The following is a 24,112-nucleotide window of genomic DNA, read 5'->3' as shown; positions in this document are numbered from 1 at the left end:
TGTTATTTAAAGTTTTAGGGATTTTAGATAAACTTCAAAATCTTATGTGGAAGGCTACTTAATTTTAATATTTGTTATTCGTTTAGAAATTTTTTATTATACTGATAATTTTTATAATAATTAATATTTTTAAAGAATATATTTTATGTAATTGTGTGATTACAATTTATATTACCAAATATGATATATAAAATTATAATGTAATTACATTTTATCAACCAAATATATCTAAAAATTTATAATTTTTTATAATTAAAAAAATATAACTACTATAATAATTATATTTTTATTTTTCCAAACATACACTCGTATATTAAACCATGCAGATAAAATCTCTTCTAATAAAGATCGAGACAACAACGGTACTGCTATCAATAATTCAAAATTTGCAACGCCAGGTGGCAAAAACCCAGCATAACAACGTGGCAGGCAGAACCTTCCAGCACCACGTCTCGATGTTTTCTTCAAGTACTTTCTAGTATCTGATTCTAATGTCGGAACCCGAACTATATCCACTTTCTAGTACTTTCTTTTATTTTCATTTTCCTAAACTTTCTAGTACATTCACTTTCTCTATATAAAACTCTAAACTCTAATCAAAGCCCTTTATCACAGAAAAAACATTAGAAAAACGTTGATAACTTATAAACAGCAAAAAGAAGCGATAGTGAATAAACGAAACCAGCGGACGACAAAATGGAAGAGAAGAACAGCTCTGCGGTGATCCGAGCAGTTAGCCACGACGAAGAGGGTCGAAAGAAAGTTGAAAGTACTAAAGTTCCCTCTCGTAAAATAGACACCATTAAGTACATAGAGAGGAAGTTGGAGGACAAAGGGGTACAAAGGCTGGAAAGACACCCGGCTGATGGGATAGGGATTGATCAGCCGCCGCCGAAGTCGGGTCGTGGAGGGAAGTACACCTGGGAAGGGCCAGATGGGTTGGCGGAGAACGAGCTGATGGCGGCACCACCTGCTATTGATGAGAAGGATCCTAACTACGTGGATGAGGAAGAAGAAGAGAAGATAGTGAGGGATGAAAACAGCGACGTGGCTGAGCTTGTGGTTGGAGAAGTGGAAGTCGCTAAGGCTGCTGAGGCTCGGAAAGGGGTAGCTAGAGTTGAGCTTGATCCTCACATCAACCTCAACTGATATGGATATGTTATGTTTTCTTTCGTCGTTCGATTGCCTTTTGTGGTAAATAACAACTGGTGCAATTTCCTTAGTATATATTGAAACAATTAAAGAATAATGCAATAAGAAAATTCGAATTAGCCCTTTGCGGTTTTTTTTTCCTTATCTTGATGGAGTGAGTGATAAATATTAGACTTTACGATGTAAATCTTTTTAATTTAATTCGTTTAATTTCATCGCTTACTTCAGCTGCAAATCTTTCAAGTCGGGTTATTTGTATCAGTGAAGTCTTTTGGGATTTTTGGGTTTAGCTTTTGTGACCCGACTTGAGTGTCTGAACTCTTAAGGGTTAGGAGTATAGTAATAACACAAATGAGCCCTATTTTTGGCTTTGAATTCCACAAGTAATTCGGGATTTCATTTTGGCCTTGCAATACAGGCAAGACAACACGGTATCGGAATTGTTTTCATAAACAGAGGTAGCTCATGCGAGTTAACCCCCAGGCTCAAAGTTCCGATTGGATTTCATTTTCTGTTTTTCGTAACACGCAACTGATAATGGACAAAACTAAACTCCATCGAATGGAATTGTTCACCATCCTTTTGGTTACATGGAAAATTCAACGGAAATAGAAACCCAAAATGACACTCTGATGAAAGCTTATTAACAAAGACACATAACTGACCAATCTTGGTTCAGTGGAAACTACTCAAAAGTTATTCCTTGTCGCTGGGGTTGTGCATTATTGCTATGGCCTACATTTTTCACCATATTGCGAGATTTGGACAGATTAATACTTCAACTGCAAGGATTGGAATTGTCAGTCCCAAAACAAAATGTTTTTAATTTTCATGCAAGTAAATTACAAATAAGAGTTATATTTAATTTTTGAATTACTTATAAATTTATTGATGATGTGCTTTAGCATCAGACTGTGTCTGATTATATATGCAATTAGTGCATGGATGAATTTTATTGGCTTTATGAATATTATGCTTTCCAGATTCGCTATTTTCCTTACGAAATATGGAATGCTGGAAACAACATTATTTTTCACTCCAACCCTATTAACACGGACATCATCCAACGCACCCTCGAACATGCTAGTATTTTCCATGCTTTTTACTGTCAAGATAAGGGAACCTTCTACATCTATCTCGATAGTATTACGCTGGGAGGCCCCAAAGAGAGGACCGGCTTCCTTTGGATTGTATCGTAGAGTCAGTGCGTTGGAACATTGCTCTTGACTCGGGCTATCAAGACCGGAAGGAAAGTAGATAGGTGGATGTTGTAGCCCATCTAGGAAGTAGCTTTAATTTTCCTATTTTGGATGTCAATTTCCAACATGATATGTTGTGGGTCTTTTCCTTGTTTTGATGTGATGTCTATGAGTATTTTATACCGTACTGTTGGTTAATCTTTAATTATGTCCTAGCATCATTGCAATTTGTTGCAGCAGTAGTTATTTTTTATTTAGAAGAGTACGAAAACGGGTTTTTAGTATACAGTTGAGTCAACCCCTTTGTTTTGTTTGCTTACAGTGATAAAAATTTTCTTTTATTCAGTTTCGTTTCACCAGCGAAAACAAGATGATCTCAACTTTTTCATATATCACAATCTTGATTTAGTGCTGTTAATTTCTTAATTACTGTATTTTGGAAGAGGCAAAAGCATTGATCTAATTGGCATCAAGCTAATAACCAACCACTTTTATTTTCCATTCAATTCCTTAATCGAGGAGTCTAATAATCGAATAAATCTTTATTTTTCGTTTAAAATCATAGTAATCGATACTGTATTACAAATGTAACTAGGATTGAGACTGCAATGATTTAACAAGAGAAATTAAAAAATAGGGTCGTAATTAAATAATCTCTTAACAATTTATGGAATGTGTCTCGTATTTATTGGACACATTGTAGGTACTTTAGATAAAAATTAACGAGCAATTGAAGAAGAGTCAAAACAAGACTGATGTCAAGACGACATGACGAACTTCTAACTTAAGGCAACGGCGACTTTGTGATGAGCATGTATAGGACGTTACGAAGATGCGACGTATTCTCCACATAAGTAGCCGCATTTTAAACTTCAAGTAGGATTGTTTCTCCTAATTGGACTTTAGTTATTTTAGGCATATATCCATAAAAAATTGTTGTATGTTTCTTTTTTTAAAAATATATATTTTTAATATTTTACTATACTCTTATACGATATTTGTCAAACCCCTAACATTGCAGTATTGTACCAAATATTTTTCCATTAATTTAATATCCTTAATTAATTTTTATTATAATCTCACGAAAATTATTATGTTCGGATTCAAATATATATCTCATAATCAATTTTAAACTCATTGCTATGATACTCAATTTTATTGCTACAATAATTAATCTTATTGTGACAACTATTTTCAATATTATTCGGGCTATTTAGCCTTCACCAATGTAAATGCACCCTCAAATAAGGGTGTGCTTTCGATTGATTCAGTCGGTTTAAATCTTCATATTAAAAATTGAATAAACCGAATTAACCACCTAAGCCGAATAAACCAAAACGACCTAGGGTTCAAAACTGAATAAATTGAACCGAAAATTTTCTGTTTTGTTTAGGTTTTCGATTTTTGATATTTTTTTACTTAGAAAAAATTTCTAATGAAATACTTATAATTTTATTTCCTTTAATTTTTTTCACATAATTGTCTTCTTTCTTATAATTTTATTTCCTTTATTTTTATCTCAAATTAATTATAAAAATATTAAAAATTAAATCAAACAATTTTTAATAAACTCAATTTTTTTATATATTTTCTTACGACAAACATATCCTTACTTTGGTATATGATATGTATCATAAAAAAATAAAATGAATATCATAAAAACAGTATATGAAATTTATCATTTAATTTTATGAATATCATAATTCATAAATGAAATGTTTATCATTTAATTTTTATGAAAATTATATTAAATGATAAAAAAGATTTCCCCGAGGAATATTCAATTTTAAATTATTTTACATATAAATTTTATAAAAATTAAATGATAAATTTTTTTATTTTCTTACATAGAAATATTAAAATTAAATTAGCTTTATATATATATATTAAATAATAAAAATTAAAATGAATATCATAAAAAATGATCAATTTGAGGTTTAAATATTATCGGGTATTGGATTTGGATTCTAAGAGTATTGAGTTTTAATGAGTATTTGAGTTTAAGATTTAAACGTAAGCTTAATTATATGAATGAGTTCTGGGTTATACTCTCAATTTATTCTATTTAAAAGTCTAAAATAAAAAAATCGACTAATAAACCAATTAAAAAAACCAAATAAATCACAATTTTTTTTTCAATTTAATTCATTTCCATTTTTTCGGTTGGGTATTTTTTTCCACATCCCTCCCCACAAACACAGCAAGCAGAAATCAAAGCACTGAATTTTCAGCTAACCAATGCCGCCTTTTTGACAATTCGGTGAAAACCATAATGCCATACATCCACCAAACGACGACAGTTAAAAACCCGAGCTCATCACGTGACATAAAGCGCATGTTTTTGTTTCTTCCAAACCTAATTAAACTCAAAAATCCAACGGTTACAACTCCCTTTGTCGAAATCAACGGCTATCGTTATCCTAACATTCTCCTAATAAACACCACACTACGATTGTTCGCTAAAAAGACTATTGGGATTGATTAATTTTAAAAATCTTCCATTATTGTTCTCTCAGTCTCCCTTTCTCTTTAGATCTCATAAAAGCTCTAATCTGATGGCTGCTACCATCGTTTCCATTAAAGCTAGGCAGATTTTCGACAGCCGTGGAAATCCAACGGTCGAGGTTCGTTTCCTCATCTTATATTCTCTCTTCATTTTCGTTCACTTTCTACTCTATATGTTAATGTCACCGATCTGTATATTGTATATACTATGTTCGTCACTTATTTCCCGATTTGTTTGCTTTTGGATAGTACGACTCGACGAGTCGAATCGGTCGAGCAGTTGAATATTCTAATCATTTTCCGCTGTTTGCATAAAATAAATGCTATCCCGGTAGTTATACAGATATTTTTTAACATTCAAATTTATGAAGGATTTTAAAATCGAATCTAACGGAATACTTTATTAAATTCGATAGGTTGATGTGGAAACATCCAACGGTAAAAAGGCTAGAGCCGCAGTTCCAAGCGGTGCATCCACTGGTACATTAATTTATTCAGCCATCATCCAAGTAATTAGTTTAAAAAAAAATTGTAAAATTTTATTTATTTACTTATTTATTTTGTTTTGTTTTAGGAATTTACGAGGCTCTTGAACTGAGAGATGGAGGTTCCGATTACCTTGGTAAAGGTGTATCAAAGGTCAGTTATTCTTGCATTTTAGCTTTTATTTTTACTGGATTTTTTTCGAGAATTTATCTTATTTACAATCTGTTCTTGTATTAAATACAGGCTGTTGCTAATGTTAACACGATTATCGGGCCTGCATTGATTGGAAAGGTTTGTCCCTTGACTTGTTTTCGCTTTTATTTGATAGTTTTAATGTTTCATCGACTGCTGAATAATGATATTGTCATTGTTCTAATGTACATTTTACCTTCATAACTCCTTCTGGTCGTTATTTTTGCGATTATTTGCTTTTGATTCCATAAAATTTGTTACCGTACAATAAAGAATGAGCTAATGTTAAGCATATATCATCAAAAGTATATTAAGCAGAAACATGCATTGGCAACTAAACAGGGGACTAGACATTAGTTAATTGTGGTGAACCTAGGCAAAAAAGCAGCGGATTGCTTTTTCCTGAACTGTGTGTCTTCAATTGATTACCGCAGGATCCAACTCAGCAGACTGCTATTGACAATTTCATGGTTCAACAATTAGACGGAACTCAAAACGAGTGGGGTTGGTGCAAACAAAAGGTAGCTTAAGCTGATTGCCTATTTTTTTATCTCTTTCAATAATTTTTGTTTTTGAGTCTCATTAACATCTTAATTTGATGGTGTTGTATTTATTCATTTGTTAAATTTCTTTCAGCTTGGAGCAAATGCCATTCTTGCTGTGTCCCTTGCAGTTTGCAAAGCTGGAGCTGAAGTTCTGAATATTCCCCTTTATAAGGTACATTCTGGCTTATTAGACTTCCATTCTCGTTTTCTTCTATTCTATAGACTTATCTATGTATTTGAATGTAACGGATTCCATCATGTTAAAACTCATTATAGAATGATTTTCACAATTTTGTTCGGAAATTTCTTGGAACTTGTATGAAATTCTTTCTATTTTCAGGTCATCTGGATCTAATAAACCTACCTTTTGGATGCAGCACATTGCTAACCTTGCTGGTAACAAAAAGTTGGTTCTTCCAGTCCCTGCTTTCAATGTCATCAATGGTGGTTCGCATGCAGGAAACAAACTTGCTATGCAGGTATGTGCAGGTCTCATGATTTCTTTTGATCTTTAAGTTATTTGCTGATACTAATGTTTTCATACTTATGTGCTTGCAGGAGTTCATGATTCTCCCTACAGGAGCATCATCTTTTAAGGAGGCCATGAAAATGGGTGTGGAAGTCTACCACAACTTGAAGTCTGTGATCAAGAAGAAGTATGGTCAAGATGCAACCAATGTTGGTGATGAAGGCGGTTTTGCTCCTAACATTCAGGTCAAAATATCATGGTTTTTGCCCATCTTTCACTTGTTAGTTTAATTTTAAGTTAATTGACGTCATTTTTTTGTTCAAGTTCAGGAGAACAAGGAAGGGCTTGAATTGTTAAAGACTGCCATTGCAAAAGCTGGTTACACTGGCAAAGTTAGTGCCCCTTCTTGGTAACCCTTATGAATTCTCTGTTGTTTGATGTTAGGAGATGACTGATTAAATATTTTTTCACCATTCTAGGTTGTTATTGGAATGGATGTTGCTGCGTCCGAATTTTATGGATCAGCAGATAAAACCTATGATCTGAACTTCAAGGAAGAGGTGATTTGTAATACAAGATATTCTCAGTCATTGCAGCTCTATGAGATTCTGTTTACATATGATTACCATATCATTTTTAGATATATATTCAAGTTGCTGTGTATATGTTGCGTCTATATTCTATTGTTCGGCATGTGCAGAAAAATGATGGTTCTCAAAAGATATCAGGAGATGCTCTCAAAGACTTATACAAGTCATTTGTTTCTGAGTATCCTATCGAGTCAATTGAGGATCCCTTTGACCAAGATGATTGGGAGCATTACTCCAAACTAACCAATGAAATCGGAACAAAAGTTCAGATTGTCGGAGATGATCTCTTGGTCACCAATCCAAAGGTAGAATTTCATTTATCTGCTGGTGCCTTTTTATGGGAAGTCATGTATGCATCCCCAAGTATTCTTTTCGAAGGATCATGATGTCACTCGTTCATTTTTAATCTCTGCAGAGGGTTGAGAAGGCTATCAAAGAAAAAACTTGCAATGCTCTTCTTCTCAAGGTACCATTGGGTTGTTTTCCTCTAGAAGATCATTTATGTTTTATCGTCAAGCCTTTGAAATTAATCTAGATTCTTTCTTGTATGACCGGTAAATAGGTTAATCAAATTGGATCTGTTACCGAAAGTATCGAAGCTGTCAAAATGTCCAAGAAAGCTGGATGGGGTGTGATGGCCAGCCACCGCAGGTTTCAGTGACAAACCTTTAAATGCTAAATTTGTTAATCCGATTACAAAATCAGAAGTACTGTTTCTCATGGAATGTATAAACTATTCGATTGCAGTGGTGAAACTGAGGATACATTTATTGCGGATCTTTCGGTCGGTTTGGCCACGGTAATGACTCTGATATCTAATCGTACTTTTATTGCTTAAATCTTTGTTGTTGTGAATTTAGACGTTGCAATCTCAGTTCTTGTTCTTAACATAGAATTGTTCTTTTTAAAAAAATCAGGGTCAAATTAAGACCGGAGCTCCATGCCGGTCTGAGCGTCTAGCTAAGTACAATCAGGTTAACATCTTTACCTTTAAACAATCATATGATTTTTTTTCCTTCTCTTGAATGATAAAACAAATTCAACGTTATTAGTTCTTTTTCATGTACCAAGCATCGTCTGATTATGTCGTTGTTATTTTATAATTTGCAGCTTTTGCGTATCGAGGAGGAGCTCGGTTCGGATGCCATCTATGCCGGAGCTAGTTTCCGTGCTCCTGTTGAACCTTATTAGGAGTTGGTTTGATGATAAAGTTTGTTGCGACTGGATGTGCGCGATAGAGCTCTACTTCCAATGAATAAGTTATAATAACACATAGTGGGTTAGTCAAGACTTTTTCTTTTTCAATAATTTTGACGGAAATTTTGTTCCAAAGAAACATAAAATTATGTCGACAACCTCAAATCAAGCTCCTTGTTTTTATAGGTAACCCGTTCATGGTTGCTTGTTATTTTCGGAGATCATGGTTCTGCTGCTTTTTTAACTTCCGGCTGAGTTACCAAAAATGAAAAAATTGCATTTTGGCACTATTATTAACAACCGTTTTCATTTTAGCCATTTGCCGTTAATCTGGGATTAGTCATTGTTATTTTACACTATTTTGGTCACCAAAGTTTTCATTTTTACTCAATTCCCTGTAAAAATTCAACCAATTTTTTTCCCTATAATTCAATTCCTTGTAAAAATTTCAAGTTTTCATATTTTTATCGAAAAAGAAACTAAAATCAATTCTAAAAAAGGAATTTAAAAATATAAAATAACTTTTTCTTATTATAAAAACAGAGTTTTTCTTATAAAACCTTAGGTTTTTCCTTTATTGGAAAATTTTCAATTTAATTCTAAAAAAAGTTGAGAATGAAGGAAATTAAAAAGATAAAATAATTTTTCCTTCATAATTCTTTGTGAAATCCTAGGTTTTTCTCTAAAAAACTAAAATTAATTCTAAAAAAGAAAATAAACAAAAGAAATTTAAAAATAAAATGATTTTTCATGCAAAAATATAAGTTTTTCTCTCTACAAAGTTGGTGACAAAAAAATGATTATTAACAGCTATGTCTAAAAATATCTAAAATAAAACTTATTAAAATTGAATAAAGTTTATCTTTTAGAATTCATGTCCCATCCATATGTTTTGTTAATTATGTTTAAAAGGTTTTAATATTTATATAAATTTTGATTCGATAATAATTGGTTAAGCTTCTCCATTAATTTTCTATTCATAAATTATCTAATACAATTTTAGTCATTATTTATAATGATTTGCCCATTTGGATTATATACATATGGATTGTATTTGTGCACTTAAATGTAAGTATTGTATTAAAATATAATTAAAAAGAACTAACGGATAAGATACCGATTATTTTATTTCATGCCTATGTCAAGTTCACAAAATCTTGAATGCCGTCAAGCCAAGTCACTCAGTGGTGACATTGAAGATTTATAAAAAAATGTAAAGCTTTAAACAAACTAAGGATGAAATATTGTTTCCAACTAGTTGGTGCAGCAAGTGAGAATTTTTGGACCATTGAATCATCAATTGATGGCTTAAAACAATATTCCATGAATAAAAATGATCAATTTCATTAAAAAGAAGAAGAAAGAAGCAATTATAGAAAAATGGTAAAATTATTAATAGAAAAGTTGCAATTTAGGTCCACCCCCTATACCTTTCTTGGTTATTCTTCATTGCACAAAGATTATCATGTTACTTTTCATGAGCATGTGTTTCCTTTTCAAACTGCTTTTAAGTCTGCACCTGTAACACCCTCTACCCGTATCTGTTGTCGAAATAGGACACGAGGCATTACCGGAGTTTACTGAACATTTTCAATAATTCTGAGTGATTTATTATTCATATTCTGAAAATAATCATAACGTCCCTCTATTGGGCCCTCGAAGCCCAAAACACAAAATATTCATTTGGAACCTACTGAGATTAAATCGGAATCATAGAGAATTTTTCGCAGAATCCTAAATATATATATATAGATTTTAATTTTTTTATTTCCGAATTAGGTGCAGGGTTCATACGGACGTATCACATAACAAATCTTTTCATAAGAAATTGCATAACTGAAACATTTCCACTCTTTCATAAGCTCAATTATATTTTCATCTAAGCACTCACCATTCCAATGCACCTTATAATTAAACATATTACAATTCAACAGTAATTTGGCTCTTGCCAAAACTTCAAGCAACAACATTGGTTAGCGTACTTTAATATTGACAAACTTATTTTCTCGCCATGTCTCACTTAAATTTATTACTCGTCTTAATACATATAATTTTCCTTGTATCAACGTATCAAAGATAGTCTCATATTTACATGTCATGATACATATCATTTTCTTGTTGTTTCTTCTTAAATATAAATCATTCAATTCATTATGACAATATTTCATGTACCATAATTTTTATAAGTTTAATGTATATTTATTCCAGTAGCAGTTCATAATCTTGAATATGCATAATTATCAGGTAAGTTTCACATACATGTATTTTCCATGTCATATTTCAGTATATCAAATAATTATCATTTCTATGTATTTCAAGTTTAATTTCATGATTTTAAGTACTTACCTTTTTCTATTTTTATCCTGTTGAATTTCTCGGAATTTCGATAGATTTTCAGGGGTACACTTTAGTGTACAAATTCGGGCCCGTCAATTCATATTCATATGCACACAGCATACTCCCGCGAACCTAATTTCTTACAGCGAGATTACCAGTCCAGGCTAAATCCCCTACAAGAGAGCACACTTCCGCGAACCTCATTTCTTACAACGGTATTACTAGTCTAGGCTAAATCCCCTGTAATATAAACTCATAGAGTATTGTCGGGATTACCAGTCCAGGCTAAATCCCCTGCAATGACAATTACTCTAATGAGCTTGGATCTGAATTACTAGTCCAGGCTAAATTCAAGCCCTAATTTGGATTACCTGTCTAGGCTAAATCCATTTTCCACATATTCTTCGAGAGGGCTATATCAGGATAGGATCACCCGTCCGGGCTAGATCCTTTTTACTGTCAATTCCTTTTTAAAGATCCATCAAAATTTCCTTTCATTCAACCGATATTTCTTCCCCTTTTTTTTATCAATTATATCAATGTTTCAATGAACATTTAAATCATATTCACATCAATAACATACATTTCAAGCATTTAAGAATATAATTCAAGTTACACGAACTTACCTCGTTATTTGTTCGTGTTTACAATTTCACTAATCCAATGTCTTTTCTTTTCCACGTTCAAGTCTCGTATTTGAGTCATTTGGATCTTTATAAATAAATTTAATCATCATTTTCATTCATTTCATATTCTGATACATTCAATTAATACTCTAGGCAAGATTACCATTTTGCCCCTAAGCTTTTAATTAATGACGATTTTAATCCTTAGGCTCAGAAAAATAAATTCTTGTAATTTTAATCCTTTTTTTAAGCCTAATTATTCCCATACAAATTGATAACAACCCATGAATTCTATAAAATATCAGAATTTTTCATAATTTCAACACTTTTCAATTTAATCCCTAAAACATGTTTTCACTCGATCTTGTTCTAATTTCATTCAATTTTGTAATTTAAATAAATAAAAAATCCATTTCATGCAATTTGGTCATTTTTGACATTTTTACAAAATTACCCATAGAGTTTTACTTTTATTCAATTTAGTCTCTGAGCCTAAAACGTGCAAATTATCCATGCTAGCTGAATATCCATTCATATATTTTTTTTCCTCCTCCTCCTCTCCATCCCACATCCTTAATTAATATAACATGCTTATAAGTAACATTATCTATGATTTCACTATTTACTTTTAAATTTATTCAAAGCTGTCCATTTGAGTCATAGTCACTAAATTATTTTTATCTTGAGCTACAGAACTCCAAATTAGGATCCTCTAATTTTCCCTGAAACTAGACTCAAATATATTCTTACCATAAAATTTTCAGAATTTTTGGTTTAGCCAATAAGTACGGTTTATTCTTTAAAGTCATTCTGACCCTTCTTCACTAAAACTTAATTATCTCTTTGTATAGAATTTGGATTACGTTCCCGTTTGTTTCCATTGAAAATAGACTCATTCAGGATTTTAAAAATATATCATACTTCGCATTGGGTTAATTATTTCTTTGTGTTAAATTATATAGTAAAAACTTGAAGGTTAAATATACTCTAATTCTCTATACACTTTGCACATTTGAAATTAATCTCCCTATTTTTATTTTTAGAATTTAGTCTCTCACTTTTCAAATTTAAATTTCAAGTCTAATTGTTACATTTGTTAAAACTCTTCTATTAAATTCACCGGTGTAACATTTTAAAATTAAAAGAATTTACTTGGTAGTGAGGTAACAAAAAAATTTATGTTAAAAATGTTGATGTGAAATTTTTCATAGAAACTCTTATTCGAACTCGTCATGGTATTTTTTTTTTGTTGGAATAGTGTTCTTAAGAAGAATAATCTTAGCATTGTAATTGAAATAGTTAACAATATTAACTATTTAGATAAACTAATGACATTATAAAAGTAGATGGGCCAAATTATGTCAAAATTTAAAGATATAGATTCAACCCAAGTTTAAGCATAGTATAGGGGTCAACTTTAAAATTTGATCATTGTCTTATAAAGAAAGAAAAGGCAAGGCAAACCCAAAAGATGTGTTAGTCCCTACAGACATTCAAATTATATATATCCACGTAAAATTTTAATCAAAAAATTCACAATATTAACTATTTGTACTAGCTAATAACATTATAAAAAATATAAGGACCAAGTTAGAAATTAAATCTCAAACTCAAGCATAATAAAAGGACTAAAGTTGAAATTTAACATTTTCTTATAATGTAAAGAAAAAAAAGAGAAGTGTACATGTGTTAGCAACAGGACTTAGGGCCTAAGAAACTTCCTTTTATATATAGTTATAATTTTATCACTATCATATAATGACTTAAAAAAGGTAAAAGAGAATCGTCTCATTAGTTAGTCGAAATAATTAACACCCTTAATAATTTTAGGAGTTAACGTGAAATCTTTTAAAAGAAAGACAACATTTATGCTAACTCTTTATGCCAAAACAATCTTTTTGCTAGAATAGTATTTTTTTTAAAAATTCACATAAAAAATATAATTAAAATAATCATTTTTAGTGTAACTAATAATATTATAAAATATAAGGATAAAATTAGTTTAAAAATTAAATCTTAAATTTTAGTATAGTAGGGGGACCAAGGATAAGATTTGACCATTTTCTTAATGTGTCATCATAGAAAGACCCTAAAGCCTTATAGATCGTAAAAGTAGAGTACAAAATTAAATAAAATTAATATAGATAGATTAAATCTCAAATATGGTAAAGAAATTAAAACTGAAATTGAACTATTTACCTTTGAATGAAAAAAAAGGATATAAATATTAAATCCCAGATATAATATAGTAGAGGGATTAGAATTAAAATTTCACCATTTACTTTGAAAGAATACAAAAGAAAAGAATAGTGGGTGCGCACGTGTCATCATACAGATGTGGAGGAACTCACCTAGTCCAGGACATAGGAATGAATGAATGAATTCAGCTTGAAAAATTGGGAATTTGTTTGGTTATTTTTTTTCTGTTCAATTTTGGGTGGACAACAGTTTCAAAATTGTATTTGTTTTAATTTATTTAAAATTATGTATCTTTATTTTTTCTTTAAATTAAATAAATATATTCGTAAATATAAAATATATTAAGCATAATTCTTTAAAAAAACCTCAATCTAAACCTTGGTTTTTTTTAATCAGAATATATAAATAGAATAAGCACACAACTCCACACCAACAGTGGAGTGATTTAACTTGACAGACTAAGAGACGGAAAGCACCAATAGAGAAGATAAACAGAGAGTGAGTTTAGCAATAATCAAAAAATACAAAAAGAGATGAAATAAGATTCCCTGAAACCGGCTCAAGACTCACGATAGCGGTGGCAATACTTTTTAAGTTACCTACCGTCTTTAAAACCATTTTTTATATATAATTGGAGGATGAATATAATAATTTTTAAATACTTAAATTTATGATGCTAATTGCCTAATTCTCATGATGTCTCGCTAATTCAAAATTAAGATCAAGTGAGTAGCTTTAGACCAAGTTAATTTGATGTAATTTTAGTATTATTATTTTTTCACCAAAAAAATTTAAAATTGTAAATTAATTTGGTTTTTTTTCATCAATTAATATTCAAGATATGTTTAACCATTTTTTATAATTTAATTTTTATATCTAATAAATGAGTTCTACATAGGTTCTGCTTATTTGAATGGAAATGATATTGTATTTGATATTAATAGATAGAAAAAAAGAGAGTAAAGAAGTGAAATTAACTCACTTTTTTTTAGGTATTTAATTAATACTATTAAAATATGCTGATTTCATATTAACAATCACTAGCATAATGACATATGACAGTCTCACATTTTGACATGTGAAAAAATAAAAATAAATTAAAATTTATAAAAATATTATTTTTGTCACGTGTTAAAATGTGAGGTTATAACGTGTCACCATGATATTGGTCATTTTTTAGTGTCACGTTAACGTATTTTAACAATATTAGTCAAGTACCTAAAAAAGTACCAAATTGACTTATGATTTTTAAGTTCAGGTACTAATTAAATCAAAGAAAAAGTTTAAGTACCAAATAGTTATAAGTTCCCAAGTTTAAGTACCTCTCTATATATATTAATCCAAAATTAAACCAATGGTGACTCAATCACGAGAGCTTTTTGTCATTTAAATATAGTTTTTTTTTATTTATTTAATCAATAAGTTTTTTAAATTAGATTTTTTTAATGAAGTCAATGATTGTAGTCAAACATGAGTTTTTCTTTATTAGCATAATAATAAATTTAACCCTCTAATAATTATAGATTCTAGTTCTAAAAATTTTCAATAAGTTTAACCTTGCTGTTTATAAAAAATGTTAATTTTAATCCTAATTGTAAACATAAAATAGAAAAGGTTAAAATCTAAATCAAACTTTGCCACTTTAACCATTCAAACAATTTTCAACGAGATTTAAAAAATCAAAATCATAATAAATAAAAACTTTACAAAGCATCCAAATCCAAGAAATCAACTTTCACCTTCCCCAACTATTATCCAATAATCGGTTCCTTTATCATCATCAAATTCAATCAAGAAAATTGCGTGCAATTGGTAACACAAATCCCCCAAGTTTTATCAACGTTTAAAATGTTTCTGAGGCCTTCTGGAAGGGCTTCAACCCAGATTTGAAATGAAAGAGTCAACTTTCATATTTTCAATAAATGTTGAGATGGAAGATTTATCAACTCCATGCTGGGTGTGAACTTTTTGAAGATGGGGAGAGAATCATCTTCAATTACGATTTTAGAGAAACCCTACTCTTTGACAAAACAAGCGCTCTAAGCATATCAATTTCTTCCGCCATGAAAGGTAATGATGCATGCTAGATATTCCCCTTAATGCTGCTAGGACTTCACCCAAACTCTGTGTGTACAATACCCATGCCATCATTTGTTGAATTTAAGGCAGTCAGTAAACTGATGTTGAATCTAATGTCTAAATTCAGGTTTGAACAAGATAGTGAATAAATGTAAAAATTATTGGAAGTAAAGGAAGAGATAGCACACTAAATTTATTGACGTAGTTTGAAAACAATACTACTTAGTGAATGATTTATTCAACAATTGATCTAATCACTTATCGGTAACTTTACATAAATAGCAATTACAATCTCAATAAATAATCACAACTTTATTACAATCACTCACCCAAATTCTTCACGCCAACCCTATCAAAGAATGCCTATAAAATGAGTGTAAAAATACAAGTAAAACAATAAAAATATTTATCAACAAAATCAACACAAAACACTCTCCAAAAGAGATATATATATATATTCATATGCGAATAAGCTGCTTATTTATAGGCAAGTGTAGTTAAATTCATCCTTTAAATTGCATGATAGTCCTAAAGAATCACATTCAATATTTGTCTCAACCTAAAGCCTTATAAGTTAGGTAAATTCATCAATTTAATCTACAAGATAAAGGCTTAAAGGATAAGGATAAAACATTATCAATCTTCAAATTTCTTCAATCAATTAAATTTGATCACCATAGCTTAGCTTGAGGTAAAACATGGAGAATAATTCGCTTATGGTGAACATAAATATGGAGGTCAAAGTAAAAAATGTCAACATCTAATTTATCTTGAAATCATGTCCAATCTATTATTCAAAAGTGTATTTGCACATATATTTAAAAAAATTACACATATAATATTAGTTTAAGGAGTTGTATGAACAATAATTAAAACATCAACACTCAAAGGTATGTGATATTAAACATATAAACATTCTTTTATCATTTTATCCTGAATAAAGAAAATGACTTTCAATTTTTTTTTAAGAAGATAATTATTTAACACGGTGAGGATAAAGTGTTTTAATTTTATAAGAAAATTAAGAAAATAGTCAATTACCTTTCATTGAAATTAATAATAAATAAATGAGAACTATAAAGACCTTTTCACTAATGTATTAAATAATTTTAGTAAAAATATGACAGTTGAATTTTAGGAAAAAATATATAAAAATTACTATATTGAAAGTTTTTATAATACCTTTTAAAAAAATAAAAGAAATGCTAAAAGTTAAAATAAAAGAAATTTAATAATACGAAAGAAGTAATTTCTAAATATATATTGGCACGTGTATATTTTTCACTTAAACCAAAAAGAGGAATGTAAACTTCCAGGGAAGTCATTATATTCCCAGTTACATCGGTTAAAATTAAAATAAAAATTTTTTTAGCGTCAATTTTTCATGTAAGAAACATTAAAAAAAATACATTTCACTAACATTCACTTAATTTTGAGACAGCTAATAAAATAATCGTTTAAATTTTATTTTAATTACTCAATTTTAAAAATTAATAAAACAATTACTAACGTTGTAAAAAAGTAACAAAACAGTTATTAATTAACAAAAAATGTTGGTGTCACTGATGTGGTAAGTTAACTACTGATGTGGCAAGTTAACTTGTCCACCCAATTTAAAAAAAAAACCTAAAAAAACCCCTTAAGAAGAAGCAGAAGAAGAAGAGACTGTAAAAAAAAAAATCTTATTTGCCTAATTTGGCGGGGTCTAATTGTTTGCCATTGAAACACCATGTCTTTGCTCTTCTTCTTCTTGGCTCTCTTCCTCTGTAACCTTCCGCCATTATTGGTGGGGTCTTGTGGTTTAGCCAAAAAAGAGCATGCTTTCGAAAAAAAGATACACCGAAGGGAAGCTTCATGCTAAGGAATTTGCATCTTTGCTTACTCCATTTGATTAATTTTGGCATTTTCATCTTCTTACTGAAATTTAATCAACCAAATCTGTGTTGGGTATGGGTCCCACTATGTGGGAAACCCATATTTTATGCCATAATGTTTTGTCCCTTCTTTGGTTTTGTCAAAAAAAGCCATTTTGGGTTTTTAACGGGGTTGGGCAAAAATTTTAGCAGAGAGCTAAAGAAAAAATAGAGAGAAAGAGAATAGAAAAAATCAGATTTTCAAGCTTGGTGCAGCAGTGATCAACTCTTCGATCGAAGGTCCATCCGTGGTTCGATTGAGCTGATTTTTGGACAGCAGCTAGGTGATAAGGTGTTCTTGACTTTGTACGGTCGGATTTTTCATCCGAGTCTTGTAGCGTCGGAAATACCCATTTTTCAGCAGCTACGTTTTTTTGGTGATGTTCTCTCATTTTTCTCTCTTTTGCTAAAGATTACATATTGTTAGCCTTGTCGGAGTTGAATGCTTGTTGTAGGCTTGATATTGTGATCTTGTAGCCGAACATTTGATGATAGTGGAGCTCTTTATCGGACTCTAAAGTCCCGTGGTTTTTTACCCTTGATTTAAAGGGGTTTTCCACGTAAAAATATCGGTGTCTCTATTTATTTTTGTTGTGGTTGCATTAGTTGATTTGTGGTTGATTAAGGTTGCTAGAGAACATATCTTGTGCTATTGTGCTTGCCATAATTTTTACAGGAGTTATAAGGAGAGAAAGAACACCGGTTGTGCTTTCGCTTTGTTTCGGTTGTTCGGTTTCTTCCCAACAAACTGGTACCAGAGCTTGGTTATTGTGTCAGATAATTATGGAAATTAATACGAGCAAGATGATTATGTTGAATGGCACAAATTATCAACTTTGGCGGAATAAAATGAAGGACTTGTTGTTTGTGAAGGCTTTGCATCTTCCGGTCTTTACTACTCAAAAACCCGATTCGAAAAGTGATGAAGAATGGGAATTTGAGCATCAACAAGTGTGTGGCTTTATTCGGCAATTTGTTGAAGAAAATGTTTACAATCACATTGATCAGGAGACACATGCTCGAACATTGTGGGAGAAGCTTGAAAGCTTGTATGCTCGAGGTCGGGCAATAACAAGTTATTTTTGCTGAAGAAAATGATGGCGCTGAAATATAAAGAAGGAATGTCTATAGCTGACCATGTTAGTGAATTTCAGAGTATGATGAATCAGTTGCTTGGTATGGGTGTCAAATTTGATGACGAGATTTTAGGACTTTGGTTGCTTGCTACTCTACCAGACTCTTGGGAGACCTTTCGAGTCTCACTCATTAATTCTGCCCCACAGGGTATTATTACTTTGGATTTGGCTAAGAGTGGTGTGTTGAATGAAGAGGTTAGAAGAAGATCTCAGGGTTCTACATCACAGTCCGAGGTGTTGGTTATCGAGAACAGGGGGAGAAACAGAGACAAAGATGGAAAGAGTAGAGATAAAAGCCGAAGCAAGTCAAGATCGAGATACAAGAATCTTGAGTGTCATCATTGTGGTAAGAAAGGCCATATCAAGAAATATTGCTTCAAGTGGAAGAAAGAGAACAAAGGTGGTGGTGATAAACACGACCGGAATGACGATGAAAAATCCGAGCGTGTTACTACTGTTACTCGTGAAGATTTGTTAGTTATTTGTGATCAGAATTTGGTCAACCTAGCATGCGACGAGACTAGTTGGGTGATTGATACTGGTGCATCACTTCATGTCACGTCGAGGAAGGAATTCTTCACATCTTATACTCCTGGTGATTTTGGGGTATTGAAGATGGGTAATGATGGTTTGGTTTCGGTTATTGGTATGGGAGATGTTAGCTTGGTAAGTAACAATGGAACAAAGTTAACTCTCAAGGATGTCAGACATGCACCGGATGTCCGTTTGAATTTGATTTCTGCAGGAAAACTTGATGATGAGGGATTCTGTAACACTTTCAGTGAAGGGCAGTGGAAGCTGACTAAAGGCTCCTTGGTTGTGGCTCGAGGAAAGAAGAGCTCAAATTTGTACTTGATGCAAGCTTTGACTTCTCGAGAGACGGTGAATGTGACACTGAATGACAACTCAACTGAGTTGTGGCATAAACGACTCAGTCACATGAGTGAGAAGGGGCTTAGCTGTTTAGCGAAGAAGAATCAACTTTCGGGTTTAAAGAATGCTACACTGAAGAATTGTGCTCATTGTCTAGCAGGAAAGCAGAAAAGAGTTTCATTTAGAAGCCATCCTCCTCATAGGAAATCAGAGTTGCTAGAGTTGGTCCATTCAGATGTTTGTGGTCCGATAAAAGTAAGATCACATGGTGGTGCACTTTACTTTGTGACTTTCATTGATGATTGTTCAAGAAAGCTATGGGTTTACACTTTGAAGTCTAAAAATCAAGTCTTTGAGGTGTTTAAACAGTTTCAAGCATCAGTTGAAAGGGAAACTGGGAAGAAGTTGAAGTGCATTCGTACTGATAATGGTGGCGAGTACACAGGGTCGTTTCATGAGTATTGTCTGCGACAGGGAATCAGACATCAGAGAACACCACCAAAGACTCCACAGTTAAATGGGTTAGCTGAAAGAATGAACCGAACATTGATTGAGAGAGTCAGATGTTTGTTGTCAGATGCAAAGTTACCAAGATCGTTTTGGGCTGAAGCTTTGAATACAGTGACACATGTGATAAATCTGTCTCCTAGTGTTCCTTTGAAAGGTGATGTGCCAGATAGAGTTTGGTTTGGTAAAGACGTGTCATATGATCACCTACGTGTGTTCGGTTGTAAAGCATTTGTTCATGTTCCAAAGGATGAAAGATCCAAGTTGGATGCCAAGGCTCGACAATGCATTTTTATTGGTTATGGTCTAGATGGTGAGTTTGGTTATAGACTCTATGATCCAGTTCAGAAGAAACTCGTGAGAAGCAGAGATGTTGTCTTCATTGAGGATCAGACCATTGATGACATTGATAAGATGGAGAAAGTGGATTCACAAGGTAGTGGTGACTTGATCGATGTGAATCCGGTTCCCCTAGACTCTTCACCAGATCCTATCCAGGATGTTGTGCATGGTGATGTTAGTGGTGACCATCAAACTATAGGTGACTTTGATACTCCCATGGATGATGTTGTGAATGATCAACAACAAGCACCTATAGCTCCACCAGCAGTTCCACTTCGAAGGTCTTCCAGAGACCGACGATCTTCTGTCAGGTATTCTCCTGATGAATATGTTCTTTTGACTGACGGGGGAGAACCTGAATGTTATGAAGAGGCTATGGAGAGTGAATGTAAAGATCAGTGGGTTGAAGCGATGAAAGACGAACTTCAATCCTTGCATGAGAACCATACTTTTGAATTGGTGAAACTGCCTAAAGGCAAAAGAGCTTTGGAGAATCGGTGGGTTTACAGGTTGAAGCAAGAAGAGAAGTCTTCATCTCCACGATACAAAGCTAGATTGGTCGTCAAGGGTTATACTCAGAAAAAGGGGGTTGATTTTGAAGAAATATTTTCTCCGGTTGTGAAGATGTCCTCTATCAGAACTATACTGAGTTTGGTAGCTTGTTATGACCTAGAGGTTGAACAAATGGATGTGAAAACTGCTTTTCTTCATGGTGACTTGGAAGAAGAGCTTTACATGGAGCAGCCAGAGGGTTTTATTGCACAAGGGAAAGATGACTATGTGTGCAGATTGAAGAAGAGCTTGTATGGTTTGAAGCAAGCTCCAAGGCAATGGTACAAGAAGTTTGAGTCTGTTATGGGGGAGCAAGGCTACAAGAAGACTACTTCTGATCATTGTGTGTTTGTTAAGAGATTCTCTGGTGATGATTTTATTATTCTTTTGCTCTATGTTGATGATATGCTTATTGTTGGTCAGAATGCTTCTAGAATTGAGAAGTTGAAACAATAGTTGAGTAAATCCTTTGCAATGAAGGATTTGGGGCCAGCAAAGCAAATTCTTGGCATAAGACTGACACGTGATAGAAAGGCCAAGAAATTATGGTTATCACAAGAGAGGTACATTGAGAAAGTACTTCAAAGGTTTAGTATGGACAAAGCTAAAGCGGTGAATACTCCCTTTGCTATGCACTTTAGATTGAGTGTTAAGCATAGTCCTTCCACAGAAAAGGAGAAGGAAGAGATGCAGAAAATTCCTTACTCTTCAGCCGTGGGTAGTTTGATGTACGCAATGGTTTGCACGAGACCAGACTTGGCTTATGCCGTTGGTACAGTTAGTCGGTTTCTTTCTAATCCAGGAAGAGAGCATTGGAATGCAGTGAAGTGGATTATGAGATATCTTCGTGGCACTTCCAACATGAAACTTTGTTTCGGCAATGAGAAACCTGTTCTTGTTGGGTATACAGATTCAGACATGGCCGGAGACATTGACTCGAGGAGATCTACTTCAGGTTACTTAATCACTTATGCAGGGGGAGCTGTGGCATGGCAATCGAGACTGCAAAAGTGTGTTGCATTGTCCACCACCGAATCAGAGTTCATTGCAGCAACCGAAGCGTGTAAGGAGATGCTTTGGATGAAGAAGTTTGTGCATGAGCTTGGTTTTACTCAGGAGAAGTATGTCCTGTACTGTGATAGCCAGAGTGCTATTCATCTTGGTAAGAACTCAACTTTTCATGCTAGATCTAAGCATATTGATGTGAGGTACCATTGGATACGAGATGTTCTTGAAGCTAAGCTGTTAGAGCTTGAGAAGATACACACTAATGATAATGGTGCTGATATGTTGACGAAGGCCTTACCAAGAGGAAAATTTGAAGCATGTTGTTTGACCTCCGGTATGGAGGCATTCCCCACATAGTTGGAGGGGGAGATTTGTTGGGTATGGGTCCCACTATGTGGGAAACCCATATTTTATGCCATAATGTTTTGTCCCTTCTTTGGTTTTGTCAAAAAAAGCCATTTTGGGTTTTTAACGGGGTTGGGCAAAAATTTTAGCAGAGAGCTAAAGAAAAAATAGAGAGAAAGAGAATAGAAAAAATCAGATTTTCAAACTTGGTGCAGCAGTGATCAACTCTTCGATCGAAGGTCCATCCGTGGTTCGATTGAGCTGATTTTTGGACAGCAGCTAGGTGATAAGGTGTTCTTGACTTTGTACGGTCGGATTTTTCATCCGAGTCTTGTAGCGTCGGAAATACCCATTTTTCAGCAGCTACATTTTTTTGGTGATGTTCTCTCATTTTTCTCTCTTTTGCTAAAGATTACATATTGTTAGCCTTGTCGGAGTTGAATGCTTGTTGTAGGCTTGATATTGTGATCTTGTAGCCGAACATTTGATGATAGTGGAGCTCTTTATCGGACTCTAAAGTCCTGTGGTTTTTTACCCTTGATTTAAAGGGGTTTTCCACGTAAAAATATCGGTGTCTCTATTTATTTTTGTTGTGGTTGCATTAGTTGATTTGTGGTTGATTAAGGTTGCTAGAGAACATATCTTGTGCTATTGTGCTTGCCATAATTTTTACAGGAGTTATAAGGAGAGAAAGAACACCGGTTGTGCTTTCGCTTTGTTTCGGTTGTTCGGTTTCTTCCCAACAATCTGTACCAAAGATGAAATGCTTTAGTCGAAAGTTCATCTTCTCAATAAGAAGCAATACGCTTAAGCACGCTACTCAAATGATGCTTCTTCAGTTTTCTTCATCTCAGATTGCTTGACCTGCAACGAAACACAACCATATCTTCAAGTGAATCAATTCTCCTACAACATATACCACTCACTGCATATTTTGTTCTAAAAAGCTTGCTAATAATATCATTCAAACACTCTAAAAATGCTGCCACTTTTTTCCCATCATCATTGCGGTTCCAATGGTAGAATGCATGGGTCCTATTTTGGATCTCCAGTGTCGAGTGACCATAACTAGCTTCTCGGAATGCAGAATACTCTGGTTGGGGATCTAAAAATCTGCAGAATCAAAAAACCATTTGCTTAATTTAGCGAGGTATGTAGTTTGTAACAGATTAACTATAAACAAGTAGCTAAAATCATTCCTGTCTTTGTTGCAACATGCCATCAAACTAACCTTCCAGCTAGACCTTCTTGATTTCCACCATCTCCGACAGTGATGTAAACTGGAGTTGATTTGTCTGGTACAGGGTAACGTTCGCCACTTGATAATTGTACCTTATATTTGAGATTCGATACTGAAAATTCAGAGGAAAGAAGCATGAGCCTTCCTTCCATAAAATAAACCAATGGTCGTACTTGATAATTGTCTCTTCTACTGCTGCTGCTGCTGCTTCTTCTTCTTCTTCTTCTTCTTCTCTTATTAGTGTAATTTACCAAAAAAAAAGAAAAACAAGATAAAATATCATATCACCGTCAAACATTCCCCAACACTCAACCAATCACACTTAAGATCTCTTCATACAATTGCACCATAGACCAATCGTGGGGACCACACTAGAAAAAAAGCTGAGCCTAAAACCCTCTTGTAAAGCATATTTAGACCTAACGGTGGGATTTGACGCCGTCTAAATTCTAAACAAACCCAACCCAACACAACATTGACTATTGACACGCCCTCACGTGCCAAGTGTCAAGACCTTGTCGACACGTAAACTTCTTTGATAAAGTTTACTCGCCCTAGTCAGTGGCCACCTTATTATAAATACTCTTACGTTTTAATCAACTTTAGAACTTGTATTGAAT

At 33.0% G+C, this 24,112-nt stretch overlaps 3 protein-coding genes across 4 annotated transcripts; 2 read left to right on the top strand and 1 right to left on the bottom strand.

Moving 5' to 3' along the window:
- The first annotated feature begins 592 nt into the window (after positions 1 to 592).
- On the top strand, positions 593 to 1,296 carry LOC107908167 (uncharacterized). The gene has a single exon (XM_016835419.2). It carries the CDS (start codon positions 697 to 699, stop codon positions 1,147 to 1,149), a length of 453 nt encoding a protein of 150 aa, XP_016690908.2. The 5' UTR covers positions 593 to 696; the 3' UTR covers positions 1,150 to 1,296.
- A 3,450-nt stretch (positions 1,297 to 4,746) lies between these two features.
- Positions 4,747 to 8,632, top strand: LOC107908720 (enolase). Of its 2 annotated transcripts, XR_001687101.2 has the most exons (17): positions 4,747 to 4,975; positions 5,273 to 5,336; positions 5,431 to 5,495; positions 5,586 to 5,633; positions 5,969 to 6,055; positions 6,171 to 6,251; positions 6,457 to 6,558; positions 6,638 to 6,793; positions 6,878 to 6,940; positions 7,028 to 7,108; positions 7,249 to 7,443; positions 7,554 to 7,604; positions 7,701 to 7,789; positions 7,886 to 7,937; positions 8,056 to 8,112; positions 8,249 to 8,417; positions 8,522 to 8,632. XR_001687101.2 is itself a non-coding variant. In XM_016835977.2 (16 exons), the coding sequence occupies exons 1-16, from the start codon at positions 4,907 to 4,909 to the stop codon at positions 8,327 to 8,329; spliced, it is 1,341 nt and encodes a 446-aa protein (XP_016691466.2). In that variant the 5' UTR covers positions 4,747 to 4,906; the 3' UTR covers positions 8,330 to 8,546. The 2 variants fall into 2 exon arrangements, 1 of the variants encoding a protein (XP_016691466.2); XM_016835977.2 differs by having other exon boundaries at positions 8,249 to 8,546.
- Positions 8,633 to 22,976: 14,344 nt separating this feature from the next.
- Positions 22,977 to 24,031, bottom strand: LOC107907690 (bifunctional purple acid phosphatase 26-like). The gene is made up of 2 exons (XM_041100808.1): positions 23,484 to 24,031; positions 22,977 to 23,365 (listed from the first exon to the last, which is right to left on the bottom strand). Exons 1-2 carry the CDS (start codon positions 23,642 to 23,644, stop codon positions 23,098 to 23,100), a joined length of 429 nt encoding a protein of 142 aa, XP_040956742.1. The 5' UTR covers positions 23,645 to 24,031; the 3' UTR covers positions 22,977 to 23,097.
- Positions 24,032 to 24,112: the final 81 nt, after the last annotated feature.

The sequence above is a fragment of the Gossypium hirsutum genome, chromosome D09 (genome assembly GCF_007990345.1).
Source record: "Gossypium hirsutum isolate 1008001.06 chromosome D09, Gossypium_hirsutum_v2.1, whole genome shotgun sequence".
In the NCBI taxonomy this organism is placed as follows: domain Eukaryota; kingdom Viridiplantae; phylum Streptophyta; class Magnoliopsida; order Malvales; family Malvaceae; genus Gossypium; species Gossypium hirsutum.
This window is presented reverse-complemented; position numbering and strand designations above follow the sequence as displayed.